The sequence below is a fragment of the Carcharhinus amblyrhynchos genome, chromosome 1, assembly GCF_965287045.1.
Source record: "Carcharhinus amblyrhynchos chromosome 1, sCarAmb.v2.hapA, whole genome shotgun sequence".
In the NCBI taxonomy this organism is placed as follows: Eukaryota; Metazoa; Chordata; class Chondrichthyes; order Carcharhiniformes; family Carcharhinidae; genus Carcharhinus; species Carcharhinus amblyrhynchos.
Window position 1 is genome coordinate 167,139,051 of NC_137324.1, and position 14,783 is coordinate 167,153,833.

The 14,783-nt window shown below is 45.8% G+C and overlaps 1 protein-coding gene across 1 annotated transcript in view; it reads right to left on the reverse strand.

Annotated features, from left to right (window-relative positions):
* gpat3 (glycerol-3-phosphate acyltransferase 3) overlaps positions 1 to 14,783 on the reverse strand; it is a 44,274-nt gene that overhangs the window by 12,699 nt on the left and 16,792 nt on the right. Inside the window, exons 5-6 of the mRNA XM_080195035.1 lie at positions 14,359 to 14,448; positions 2,343 to 2,436 (exon numbers count right to left, since the gene is read on the reverse strand). Coding sequence (XP_080051161.1) covers positions 2,343 to 2,436; positions 14,359 to 14,448 — 184 coding nt within the window. The remainder of the gene's footprint in view (positions 1 to 2,342; positions 2,437 to 14,358; positions 14,449 to 14,783) is intronic.

Genomic DNA, 14,783 nt, shown 5'->3' on the forward strand with positions numbered 1-14,783 from the left:
GCAACAGCCAAACCCATTATAGTTATTCCAAAGGAAATGAAAGTAAGCGTTAAAAGAAATGCCAGTGTCAGACCATGAGTGGAATTTTATCGGTACGCCCACCCAAGGCCAACAGGGAATGCCGCCCTCCGAGGCTCGCCCGCTCCCAGAATCGAGGAGGGCATGCCAGGAAAATTCTGGCCCATGAGTTTTTTAAAATCTCACTGCGTGCTTACAGGGTTGGTATGAATAGCCTGGGAGTCCACATTTGGAAGGAGGGATCAGCAGTGGATTAGTGCAAACCATTCTCTTCCCAGGTTTTGCAAAATTTATGACAACGTTGGATTGAAATGTTGGGTGGCACAGTGGTTAGCACTGCCACCTGGCAGTGCCAGGGACCTGGCTTTCATTCCAGCCTTGGGTCTGCGTGGGTTTCCTCCGGGTGCTCTGGTTTCCTCCCACAGTCCAAAGATGTGCGGGTTAGGTTGATTGGCCAGGCTAAATTGCCTATTAGGTGTCCCAAGATGTGCAAGGAGGAGTAACGGAGTAAATATCTAGGTTACGGAGTCTGCACCGACTTTTCAAAAGAGCATCTTATCCAGGCTCTGGCTAAGATGCTGTTTGAGGGTCGGTGCAGACTTGATGGGCCAAATGGCCTCCTTCTGCACTGTAGGGATTCTAAGATTCTACCAACTAAAGAGGAGGAATCTCGAGGTGGCAACATGGTCCATTGATTAGGTCATCCATATTTTCAACTTAAAAATTGGGGGCACAAAGCCCAGCACTCAGCCACACTATCCTATTACATGGATAAGGCCTGTGTGGGATTGTTGCTGGTGCCAACTCAATGGGCTGAATGGCCTCCCTCTGCACTGTCATCCAAGGCTACATAGCAAGCTGGGCCCTTGCTCCTGAAATACTTGCATGTCTTGCCCCAGCTGTCATTCAATGGTCCAATTACTTCAGGTATTTTAGCTCTGAGGACATTTTCCCTTCAATCAAATTTCAGGAAAAAAGCTGCACACCATCTAGGGACTGTCCCAGGATATTGGGGGGTGGGTGGGTGGACCCACCATTACTAGGGCAAAGATTTGAGGCTGAGTTTCCCAAACAAGGAGTATTAGTTGCCCAAGGCAACTAATACTCCTTATCGTTAATAAAAAGGGGACGTATGTTCAAAGTCTTTTGAATTCTCTACCTTATGAGGGTTGCAGATGCTCCATCGTTGAAGACACTTGAAGCTCATGAAAAGGAAGATTTTTGATCTCTCAAGAAATTAAGGGATATAGGGTATGGATGAGAAAATGGAGTTGAAGCAATCATATTGAATGTTGGAGCAAGCCCACTGTGGAGCACATAGTCCACTCCAGCTCTTATTTGTGTTCCACCAATGATTCAGTGCAATCCTCGGAACGAAAGATTGCTTCATTTGAATTGTTTCTCAATTTGAGTTTATCAAAAAACTAAATGGCATCGCTGCTGTTTTTACTAAAACAGCTTCATGCCAATTACTGTCGAACAAACTACTTAATCAACTGGAGAAGATTGACAAGCATAACATGTTACATTTGATTGAGGAGCAAAAGTTGTTCATGAAGGAGATCGCCAGGACGTTGCCTGGTCTTGAGGGCGTTGGTTATGAGGAGAGATCAAACAAAATAGGATTGTTTTCACTGGAAAGACAGAGGCTGAGGGAAGTCCTGACAAGAGGCCTACAAAATCATGAGAGGCCTCGACAGGGTGGATAGTCAGAGGCTTTTTCCAAGGGTGGAAATGTCATTTACAAGGGGGCACAAGTTCAAGGTGAGAGGGGGAAGGTTTAAGGGAGATGCGCAGTGGGAGGTTTTTCATACAGAGAGTGGTGGATGCCTGGAAAGCACTGCCAGGAGAGGTGGTGGAAGCAGGCACATTAACAACATTTAAGAAGCATCTGGATGGGTACATGAATAGGGAGGGAATAGAGTGATATGGACCGAATAAGGGCAGAAGATTTTCTTTTTAGTTTAGTCATGGTGTCATGATTGGCATGGGGCCGGAAGGCCTGTTCCTGTGCTGAACTGTTCTTTGTTCATCAAAACTGTAGGGAGCAAAAATGAGCATGAGGCGGAAAAATAGTGAAAGAAAGAGATAGAGAGTGAGGTACAAAGGAGTAAAAGGAAAGAGGGAAATGAATGGTGTATAGGGAAGCATACAGAGAGATGAGGAAAGAAACGTTCTCTATTTGGCCCATATCAGCGGACTAAATTACTTCAAACTCTAATTCATTAGTGGAAGGTTTCTTAATACATATTTTTCTTGCTATTTTTAAAGTAGAAACCATGTGAACAGCTTAAACTGCTCGATATGAGCATCATCCTTCTCACCATTGCATAGCCTCCGTCATTGGCTAATATGACGACATCTATTGGTGACGTGTGGTTTGCTACACATATTCCTCCTCTCTTTGGCTTGTTTTCCCTGTAATCACAAAGTATTCATTAAAGTTTTCCCACATTAATAGTCAACAATCCCCAGCACCTCCAATCCTCTCATTCATGTCACACCAATCACAGCCAATAATGCCAAAGCCTTAAATTGTAAGACCTCCAGATGCTCCAGTTTCCTCCCACAGTCCAAAGATATGCGAGTTAGGTGCACTGGCCGTGCTAAATTGCCCCTTAATGTTCCAGGATGCGTAAATTAGAGGGATTGGCGGAGTAAATATGTGGGGTTACAGGGATGGGGCCTAGGTGCAGACTCGGTGGGCTGACTGGCTTCCTTCTGCACTGTAGGGATTCTATGATTACCAATGCAAAAATGTAGCATTCGTGCTCGGAATTCAGACCCAAGCCTTCGCAATACCATCTGCAACCAGCAGTCTTAGAGACTGCTTTCCTTAGAACTTCCGCAGCCTACCTGAAACTGCCTTCTGTACTGTGGCCCTATCCTCTTCTAACAAAGGGAACTAAACAACCTGCCACTTTCCGCCCCAAGGACAGAGTGGGCACTCATTTCCAGACAGGACATATAAATTAGGAGTGGGTGTGGTCCACTCGGCCCCTCGAGCTCATTCCACCCTTCACACTCCTGCTTGTTCCCCCGATAATCTTTCAACCCAACACCCCATTTGTTAATCAAGAATCGATCTCGCTCTGCCTTAAAGATATTCAAAGGACGGAATGGTCTCATTATTTGGCAAAGTGGGCAGGAAAAATGGGATGGAAGTCACCAGCCCCTGGAGCAGCTTCCTCTGCCATAATGTGGGCCACTTGATGATGAAAAGCAGCAAGAGTGAGGCAACATGACAGAGTCCATCCCACCAGCAACTTCACAATCAGGGCATCCTTTTTAAAGAGCACCCTGAATTGAAAAAAAATAGAAATACTACCACCCCCCCCACCCCTCCATAAACCACAGAACTCCCATCACACTGCCAAACCCCTACCCATCTCCCCAACCCTACTGGAACTCTTACTTCCCTCCCCGACCACAGAAGTGCCAGGGCAGTGTGCCAGTGACAAGTATCTGGGCATGACCCTCCCACCAGCTCCATTCCCCTAGCCCACCCAGCGGGCTATACCCACCTGTGCCTCCGATGGGTTCTGCCCACCAGGTGCACCTCGTGAGGGACCCGTCGTGATTGAAGTCAGCATGAATGGATAATTTGATGCTGGGTGGGGGGGAGGCTATCAGATGGAGTACAATGTTGGTAAATGTGACGTCATCCACTTTGGGAGGAAAAACAGCAAAATGGACTATTATTTAAATGGTAAGAAAGTGCAGCGTGCCGCTATGCAAAGGAACCTGGTGTCCTTGGGCAGGAATTACAAGAAGTTGGTTTGCAGGGGCAGCGGGTAATTAAGAAGGCAAATGGAATTTTGTCCTTCATTGCTGGAGGGATGGAGTTTAAAAACAGCGAGGTTATGTTGCAGCTGTATAAGGTGCTGGTGAGGCCACACCTGGAGTACTGTGTACAGTTTTGGTCTCCTTACTTGAGAAAGGATACACTGGCACTGGAGGGGGTATAGAGGAGATTCACTAGGTTGATTCCAAAATTGAGACGGTTGGCTTCTGCGAGACTGGGGCTATACTCATTGGAATTCAGAGGAATGAGGGGAGATCTTATAGAAACATCTTTTCCCTTCATAATCTTATAAGATAGAAGCAGGGAAGTTGTTTCCACTGGCAGGTAAAACTAGAAGTAGGGGTCATGGCCTCAAAATAAGAGGGAGCAGATTTCGGACTGAGTTGAGGAGGAACTTCTTCACACAAAGGGTTGTGAATCTGTGGAATTCACTGCCCAGTGAAGCAGTTGAGGCTACCTCATTGAATGTTTTTAAGGCAAGGATAGATAAATTTTTGAACAGTAGAGGAGTTAAGAGTTATGGTGAGCGGGTGGATAAGCAAATCGGAGTCCATGAAAAGATCAGCCATGTTCTTTTTGAATTGCGGAGCAGGCTCGAGGGTTCCAGATGGCCGACTCCTGCTCTTAGTTTTCATGAGGTGTAAAGGCCTGATCATGACATTTAAATGTATTCAACTTCGGGATACCTGTTACATCATTGATGGCAGGGAGGGACAACTGATCGGGGACATCCCACCAGCATAAAGGATTCCTGTGGTATCTTCCATGATTGATGGCCTTTGGGTTTTGCTCTTCCCCACAAATAGCAACAATCTGTGTACACTCCATCAAAAACCTTTCAGAATTTTAAAAGATCTCTATTAGCTTATTTCTCAACCTTTCAAAAAAGAATGCGGGGAACAAAAATAACGTGACACAGCTTGCCGATCCTCTCTTGCTGGCTATAACTCCCCAGTTCAGGTATCATGTGAATCTTTCTGACCTCAAAGAAGAACAAAGAACAATGCAGCACAGTAACAGACCCTTCGTACCACCAAGCCTGCGCCAACACACAGTTTCTATCCTTCTGTGGGCTTCCCGTTCATGTGTCTATCAAGATAGATGTTAAACATTGCTGACATGTCTGCTTCCACCATCTCCACTGGCAGCACATCTCAGGCATCCACCATCCTCTCTGTGAAAAACATTTCCCGCACATCTCCCCTAAACTTACCACCTCTCAGCTTAAACCTGTGCCCCCTTGTAGTCAAATCTTCCACCCTGGGAAAAAGCCTCTGGCTAGCCACCCTTCCTAGTTTTATAGACTTCTATAAGGTCGCCCCTCAGCCGTCATGTTTATCCAAACTCTCTTCATACCTAAAACCCTCCAGAGTAGGCAACACCCTGGTAAGCCTGGAAGAACCCACTCCAAAGCATTGAATCATAGAATCCTACAGTGCAAAAGGAGGCCATTCAGCCCATCAAGTCTGTACTGCCCACAATCTCACCTACGCACTAATCCCATAACCCCACATATTTATCCTGCTAATCCTCTGACACAAGGGTCAATTTAGCATGGTCAATCAACCTAATCCGTAAACCTTTGGACTGTGGGAGGAAACCAGAGCACCCAGAGAAAACCCACGCAGACACAGTGAGAAGACACAGACTCCACACAGATAGTGCCCAAGCTGGGAATTGAACCTGGGTCCCTGGCGCTTTGAGGCAGCAGTGCTAACCACTGTGCCACCATGCCACATCAGCAGTGCTAAGCACTATGTCATTGTGCCTGTCCTCATACCTAAAACCCCCCCAGACCTGGCAACATCTTGGTAAACCTTCTTTGCACCGTCTCCAAAGCATCCACACCCTTCTGGTGGTATGGCAACCAGACCTGCATGCAATATTCCAAATGCGATCTAACTAAAGTCTTATACAGCTGTAACACAACTTGTCAACTTTTATACTCGAGAAAGTGTACTCTTCAGTGCCTCAATATCTCTTTTATAATACAGCAGGCAGAATTGTGTGCAGTACTCCAGGTGTGGTACAGCCAGGCATGATACAAATTTAGCATAAGCTCTCTACTTTTCAATGTTATCCCACTGAAAATAAACCCCAGTGCTTCCCACTCACACTGACACACAAATGGAGCCAACGTTGAACTAGGAACAGCAGCGTAACAAGCCAAAATTATGGGCATCACAATTTTGTTGTCAAACGCATGGGCATTTACGGCACTAATAAAAATTAAATGGGAAAACAGAAACTATTCTTGTTGGTAAGCAAATGTTTGTTCACCGTGACCTCACCTCCGACAACCTTAGGAAAAGCGAAGGGCAAACATTCGGAAATCACGAGCATAAAAAGTACAGCCAGCCCATTGAGCCTGCCTTGCACCAAGCTGCCTCGTTGTCTGTGACAAGATGTTCCCCACTCTTCTACCATTGTGTAATCATGGGAGATGCAACAAACCAGAGGAAGAAACAAAATGTGTGGGTTGAACATCTGGAAAACGCCTCTCCAACTCTCAAATAATCAAAATCTCGTAGGTAAAACAGGGAAAGAGATTTCTAAACGAAGACCTGGTTTCTAAAACAAAAGGTTGTCTCTCCAAAACACTTTAAATCATAGAATTCCAACAGTGCAGAAGGAGGCCATTTAGCCCATTGAGTCTGCACCGACTCTATGACAGAGTGTCTTACCGAGGCCCACACTCCCCCTGCCCTATCCTCTTAACCCAACATACGGACCCCTCTGATCCTCCAACCTACACATCTTGGGACACTACGGGGCAATTTACCACGGCCAATCCACTTAACTGCACCTCTTAGGAGTGTGTGAGGAAACCGGAGCACCCAAAGGAAACCCACGCAGGCACGCGGAGGAAGCGCAGACCCCACACAGACCGGAATTGAACCCGGGTCCCTGGTGCTGAGAGGCAGCAGTGCTAATCACTGGGCCATCACGTCGTCGTGGTTTTAACTAAGAAGTTGGAATTGGAAGCCTCATGGCAAAAGGGGGGTTGTTGTGAATGGTGGGTCATATGGAATGAACGAGCTGAGATAGGCCAAATGCCCCTCACCAATTAGAGCTTGCATCAAGAAATCTCACACCAAGATTGGAATAAAAGTCACGAGCCCCTGTCCAGTAACCATAGCCAGCCGGCACATCAATCATATTCGTTATGTCAAACAACAATGTGTGGTGTTGATGAGATAAGGTATTACATGAAGACAGGTATTTCCGTGTATGCCACAGGAAGACGACTCACACAAAAAGCACACTTGTTTCAAAGAAACAGCATTTTAAAACAGACATGTACTGCGAGGGCCAATGCAGCTTATTGTGTGGCACGTGTCATCAGTTTTCTGGTTGAATTGAGTGCAGGGACAAACTGGCTCATGGAGAAACGCCAACAGAGGGTTGGGTGAAATCTCCTAGTTGACCTTCAAAGATCAGAGCACTGACTCTGGTAATTAATTCAAATGGAAAACGAAAGCCAGATTAAGTCCACACACTGCAGCGTGTGCAGCACTTGTTTTGGAATAGCTTTAGACATTTTAATCAGGGTGGAATAAAATGGGTAGTTGTTTTTCTTGTAATTAAATTAAAGTAAAGCTCACTAGGAATTCAGTGGAACAAGCTGGAAAACAGAAAGACTATTCACAATCTGTTAAGTTGAAATAAGTTGCCTGAAGTCTAAACAACAAACAAAGCACACGCCCACGGGCAAGGCGGGCCATGCACACCCACGGGCAAAGCAGGCACATGCGCGCGCGCACACACACACACAGGCAAGACGGGCACACACACACACGCAAGGCGGGCGCGCGCACACACACACACGCAAGGCGGGCGCGCGCACAAATGAGTACACAAGAACACACAGGGCATGCCATGTGCACCCCCTCTCCCCTCAGGCAGCGTGTTTTCTGGCAGCAGAGGCACACTCACCACCGGCCAAATCTTCCATTCCCACCAATGAAGGATCACCCATCAGTAGATCCCACTGATGTGAATGACTGGAAGACTGGGCCCAGAGGTGCAAACACAGGCAGGCAGGCAGGCACATGCACACGGGTGTTTCACACACTCAGACACATGTATGGCCAGCCACGTCCCTGGCTGTTTAGTATCCTGACTAAATTAAAATTGCCTGGGGTTATCAAAACCTTGGCTGTTGCCAATTTCTGTTCCAATTCCACTTTCAGTTCCCATCACTCTTAAAAATGCAGTTTTCCCCAAAATACACTCAATATTCATAGCGTCTGAAAGATTGGTTTTCTTCACAAAATCTGGCCATTGACGATGCAAGTAGAAATTGTGCAGAAATGAAACGCGGTTCGGAAAGGCCCCACAGCAGGAAGAACAGATATCAGTTTAGGAAATACATTAGAAATACAAAAAAAATTATAAATGTTTCAATCAACGCAATTCTCAAAACCAGATTAGTCATTACTGAGAAAAACTCAAAATCTTAAAGAAAATCTTAAATCTTAGCGCAGCACAGTGGCTGGCACTGCTGCCTCACAAGCCAAAGACCCAGGTTCAATTCTGGCCTCGGGTGACTGTGTGAAGTCTGCATGTTCTCCCCATGCCTGCGCGGGTTTCCTCCAGATGCTCCAGCTTCCACCCACAGTCCAAAGATGTGCAGGTTAGACGGATTGGCAGTGCTGAATTAGCAGCAGAATTAGGCCATTCGGCCCATCGAGCTTGCTCCACCATTCGTTAATGTCCGATATGCTCCTCATCCTCATTCTCCTGCCTCCTCTCATAACCCTCGATCCATTATTGATCAAAAACCTGTCATAAAGACACTCAATGACCTGGCCTCCACACCCTTCTGTGGCAATGAGTTCTCTAGATTCACCACCCTCTGGCTGAAGAAATTCTTCCTCATTTCAGTTTCAAGGGTTCACTCGGAGGCTGTGCCTTCGAGTTCTAGTCTCTCCTTCTAGTGGATCGACGGGCCGAATGGCTTCCTTCTGCACTCTATGATTTTATTCTTTCATATTAAAATACTTGCTGGCTGGCATCACGATTTTAAGATGTGGAGATGCCAGTGTTGGACTGGGGTAAACACAGTAACAAGTCTCACAACACCAGGTTAAAGTCCAACAGGTTTATTTGGTTGCAAAAGCCACTAGCGTTCATGCCAGCACTGCTGTTGCCAACTCTGATGTATGTCAAAGACTCACCCTGTAATTTACAGGAATGCTGCGCTGAACACTGTTTACCCACGATTATATAATGAAAGACCAGAGGTCGCTGAGCTAAAAGCTTAACTCTTCAACACTCCGGACAAGCCCCAGGGCCACCAACAAGTTTACCAATTGGTGACCAGGTTAAGTCTCACATTCTGTTCTTTTGATAGTTAGTTTCTAATAGTGAAAACCCAGCGTTCATCTCCAGGCAGACTGGAGTCGGGTGGTAGGGGGAGCAGAGAAGAAAGGAAAGACTTTAGAAGGAGTTTTTAAATTAGAAAATGGTTAGAGAACGGTGATTCATTTTAGCTTTCTCCCAGAAGCTTTTTCCCAGGGTGGAAGAGTCAATTACTGAGGGGCACAGGTTTAAAGTGCAAGGGACAAGGTTTAAAGGAGATATACGAGGCAGATATTCTTTTTTTACACAGAGAGCAATGGGTGCCTGGAACTTGTTGCCAGGGGAAGTAGTGGAAGCAGATACGATAATGACTTTTAGGGGCGGCTTGATAACTGCACAAAAAGGATGGGAATAGAGGGATACGGTCCCCAGGAGGGTAGGGGATTTTAATTCAGTTGGGCAGCATGGTTGGTGCATACTTGGAGGGCCGAAGGGCCTGTTCTTAGGTGAAAAGAAAAGGTTTTTTAAAAATACGTAAAAATCAAAACGGGACATGGTTAGAAAGAAAGAATAAAAAGTACAAAAAGGTGCCAGAAAAGTGTCAACCTGAATGCAAGAATCATAGAATCCTAACAGAATCCTAATGGCCCATTGAGTCTGCACCGACTACAATCCCACCCGGACCCTATTTCAATAACCCCACATATTTACCCGACTAATCCTCCTGATACTAAGAGACAATTTAGCACGGAGGGCAGCATGATGACACAATGGTTAGCACTACTGCCTCACAGCGCCAGGGATCCAGGTTCAATTCCTGGCTTGGGTACTGTCTGCGTGGATTTCCTCCGGGTGCTCCGGTTTCCTCCCACAGTTCAAAGATGTGCAGTTTAGATTGATTGGCCATGCTAAATTGCCCCTTAGTGCCAGGAGGAATAGCTAAGGTAAATGTATGGGGTTATAGGGATAGGACCTGGGTGGGATTGTGGTTGGTGCAGACTTGATGGGCCGAATGGCCTCCTTCTGCACTGTAGGATTCTATGTATCAATTTAACACGCACATCATTGGAGTGTGGGAAGAAACCAGGGCACCGAGAAAACACACACAGGCACAGGGAGAACATCCAAACTCTACATAGATAGTGATCCAAGCCAGGATTTGAACCTGGCTCCCTGATGCTGAGAGAGAGCAGTACTAACCACTGTGCTGCCTTTTTCCTTTCAATATCTGTGATTATTTCACTGTTCTTACATGAGCTGAAAAGCACTGTTGTTTGGCGACGTCCCTGAACTTTCAGCTCATCTCTCTCCACCCCCGAAATTTCCCCAATCTGCCACCTTCCACCCAGGTCAACAATGGAACTCAAACTAGCTGACTTACAAAACCCAACATAATCTACAACAGGTATCTGAAATGAAACAAGAATACACACGGAATGACATTCTTTCATAGCATTGAAAAAATTCAATGAACAAATTATACCCTGTAGCTATTAAAAACTCATTTGTACTTTGTTAACTCTTGAATCAAATTACAGGAGGGGTATTGATGAGACACTGATTCCATTATCCACTCCAGCACAAAGACCATCTATCCCAATGCCCACCTCCATCCCTGCCTCAGGCAATCAGCTGCTGAAAGCTTTGTCCAACCCTCTTGCCTCAACTATTCCCCCCCATTCCCTGACCTTCTTCCCACTGTAAGAAGTCTGACAACACCAGGTTTAAGTCCAACTGATTTAGTTGATAGTAAACTCACAAGCTTTCGAGGTTTCCCCCTTCGTCAGGTGAATGGAGAGCTCTGGCCTCAGACAGTGCATATAACAGCACAGACAGTTTACAGATTACTGATTAGAATGCAAATCTTTACACCTAACCTGCTATTCAAGTCTTAAAGTGCCTAACAATGTGAGTGGAAGGAGCACAGGTTAAAGAGATGTGTATTGTCTCCAGACAGTACAGTAAGTGAGGTTTTGCAAACCCAGGCTAGTCATGGGGGTTACAGATAGTGCGACATGAACCCAAGATCCCTGTTGAGACTTCCCACTTTCCATCCACTGACATGGTGGGACAGTGATTAGCACTGCTGCCTCACGGCGCCAGGAACCCGGGTTCAATTCCCGACTTGGGTCACTGTCCTTTTGGAGTTTGCACGTTCTCCCCGTGCCTTTGTGGGTTTCCTCTGGGTGCTCCGGTTTCTTCCCAAAGTCCAATGATGTGTGGGTTAGATTAATTGGCCATGCTAAATTGCCCCTTAGCGTCAGGGGGACTAGCAGGTAAATACGTGGGACTGGATGGGATTGTGGTCGGTGCTGACATGATGGGCTAAATGGCCTCCTTCCGCACTGTAAGCATTCAATGATTCTAACTTACCCAAAACTCAGCTGCCCAAATCCTAACTCTGGACAGCAACCCCCTTCTTGGTTCTACAATGTCAATGTGTGTCCCTTAATTCCTCCCTCTCCACCCCCCAAGAGTTGGGTCACCCCTCCTTTATATTTCTACCATGACTCCTGGCTAATCGCACCTAAATTTTAAAACTCTCAACTTTGTTTTTAAACCCTTCCTCAGTCACGCCTCTTTCCATTCCAATGACCCTGTGAGATCTCTGCATCACTTCAGTTCTGGGCTTTTGCCCGATTTTAATCCAAAATTGGCAGGAATGCTTTCGTTTGCGTATGCTCCAAGCTCTGGAATTCCCTCCCTCAAGGTTCATCTCTTTTAATTCCCTCTCTCCTATAAGACGCCCCTTAAAGTCTCTCTCTTTGACCAAGCTTTGGGTCACCAGTTCCAGCATCTCCTTGGGTGATGCAGTGTCAATTTCCCGCGAAGGTACCTGAGGTATTTTACTGCAGAACTCCATTTGTTTGTTATGTTTAAAAGAAACCAGATGAAAATCAAATCCAGTTGAGCATTAAAACATATACCATGGCCAACACCATTCTGTGCAATCCAAAAAAAACACACTTCAGGCTACGAGAGTGATATTGTGCCCAGACTGTACAATATTGCTACTTAACCCTGAAGCTCTGTCAAATCAAATCTCAAAATGCTCCAATTTAATCAAATTGATGATGTATTTAACCTACATTCAACATTCCAACAGGCTGGAGGTGGGACCTCTGATCCCAATTGGGAGGAAGTCCCAACTTAGAGAGCTACTGGACAAATTGATTTGGTAGCTCTCCAGCCCCTGTAGCAGACAGCACTGCAACGGCAAACGTTCCTCCAAGCCTAAGTCTCAGGAGTTCAAGGTCAAGTAAGATTTGGCGACCAGGCCCTGAGGCTCGAATCCGGTTTATGTTGGGGTGGCACAGTGGTTAGCACTGCTGCCTCACAGTGCCAGGGACTCGGGTTCGATTCCCAGCAAGGGTCGCTGTCTGTGTGGAGTTTGCACATTATCTCCGTGTCTGTGTGGGTTTTGTCCAGGTGCTCTGATCTCCTTCCACAGTCCAAACTGGCTATGCTACATTGCCCTTCAGTGTCAGGGGGACTAGTAGGGTAAATGCATGAGTTATGGGGATAGGGCCTGGATGGAAATGTGGTCGGTGTAGGCTTGATGGGCCAAATGCACTGTAGGGATTCTATGTTTGAGCTTCCCTCTTCCCTGGAACAGCTCCTGTCAGCCTCAAATTTCATGATGGGAAACAACCCTTCAACAGTCAACAATTAGCCACTTAAAGGCCTCCAGCTAGGACAAGGGCAGGGGGGGCCTTTCTCAACCTCACCCATTCCAGTGTAAAATTGTGGAGAGGTCAGGAAATTAGCGGGAAGCTCATCCAGAAAGTTTTCCGTTCATTCCCCGTGCCAGCAAACAGCAAGGGAAGGCAAAATTTTGCCTCATGTTATTGTTGCTTTTCTGCTGAATCTGATGAACATTTTGCTCAAAGTCACAAATCACTGCTGCTGAAGTGAACACTCTCACACCCGGCAGCATGAACTGATCCCTGACAGTCAAAGTACAAAATGGGAAATCTCTCACCTTTTCTAAGAGTTTTCTGGTAAAATTAATGGGGAATTATAGTCCAATGTCACAATGAACCACTCCCAGATCTGTTATTGTAGATTCAACGGAAAGAAACTTTCTCCAATATCGTAGCATAAACCCAAATCCCCCACCTCCATTACAACAAAGAGAAAGATGTGCATCTATGTCCTACTTGTCATGACCAATGATTTCTCATAGTGCTTCACAGCTAACAAAATACTTCTTGAAATATAGTCACAGTTGCAACATAGGAAATGCGGGAACCAATTTGTGCATAGCAAGCTCTCACCATCAGTAATGTGATAATGGCCAGGTAATCTATTTGGTTATGTTGATCGAGGGATAAATATTGGCCAGAACGCCAGGGATTACTCTCCTGCTCTTCTTCAAAATGGTGCAGCAGAACCTTACACATTCACCCAAGCAGACAGGTGGGGACTTTGGTTTAACATGTCATCCAAATTCTACAGCATCGCCTCACCATTTCATAGAATACTTCAGCGCCAGAGGCCAGAGGCCCATCTAGCCTACACTTACAACAATCCCACCCAGGCTCTTCCCCGTAACAATGGCATTTACCCTGTTAATCCCCTGACACTAAGGGTCAATTTAGCATGGCCAATCAACCTGACCTTCACATCTTTGGACTGTGGGAGGAAACCAGAGCATTCGGAGGAAATCTACACAGACATGGGGAGAACATGCAAACTCCACAGAGTCACCCAAGGCCGGAATTGAACCTAGGTCCCTGGCAGGTGTCACCCCAGACTCAGGTCTCACTTTGATGCCAAGTGTTCGAAATTAGGAGCAGGTAAGAGCTTTGCTGTTGAGGCCTTTCGGAACTGGACAAGCTTGAGATTGGCTTAAATTCTGTCATGTGAACCAATACTGTTAGTGGAGGGAGACGGTCCTTCCATAAAGGATTTGAAACCTTTGGCCCCAAGGGTTAAAAGAACCCAATGTGTCAATCTATTGTATCACCTATCCCCACCAGTCTTCTTGCAATAGAGTCACAAAGGTACAGAAGGAGGCTATTCAGCCCATTGAGACAATGCTGGCTGTGCTGTAGAGAAAATAAGACTTAAATAGAATTATTTGTGTGGTCCTCATATCAGTTCAACAGGACATTACATCTTTGCATTTTATCGATTTTTTGTTTCTTCTTGGATGAAACTGCCCTTTCTTAAATTGGCCTTTTATTTAAATAATCACTTATGTGGACTTTTGACCATTGCAGACTCACTTGTTGTGGTAGCGGATCATTGCAGACAGTCCTCGTGCACATATTCTATAGCACATCAAGTGAACAAGTTCACTGAGCCATACCTTCACACTGCAGGGATGAAAAGAGAAGGGAGAAACTTCAAGTTACTTCCATTTTAATTCATATAGAAACATAGAACATTACAGCACAGTACAGGCCCTTCAGCCCTCAATGTTGTGCCGAGCTATGTCCAATCCCAAGGTCAAGCTATCCCCTCCCTATAAATGAAGCTCATTACCTCAATGGATAAATTGCATAAAGTTTGAGCACAGGGATCACTATCTTCAATGTTTATTAGGAAACAGGTTAAAGAGAACTTTGACAACAGCTCCAATGTGGCAGAGAGTGGACTTTGGTATATGCTTGAAAAACTCAAGCATACCAGGTCAAAGTAACTTTTGCAC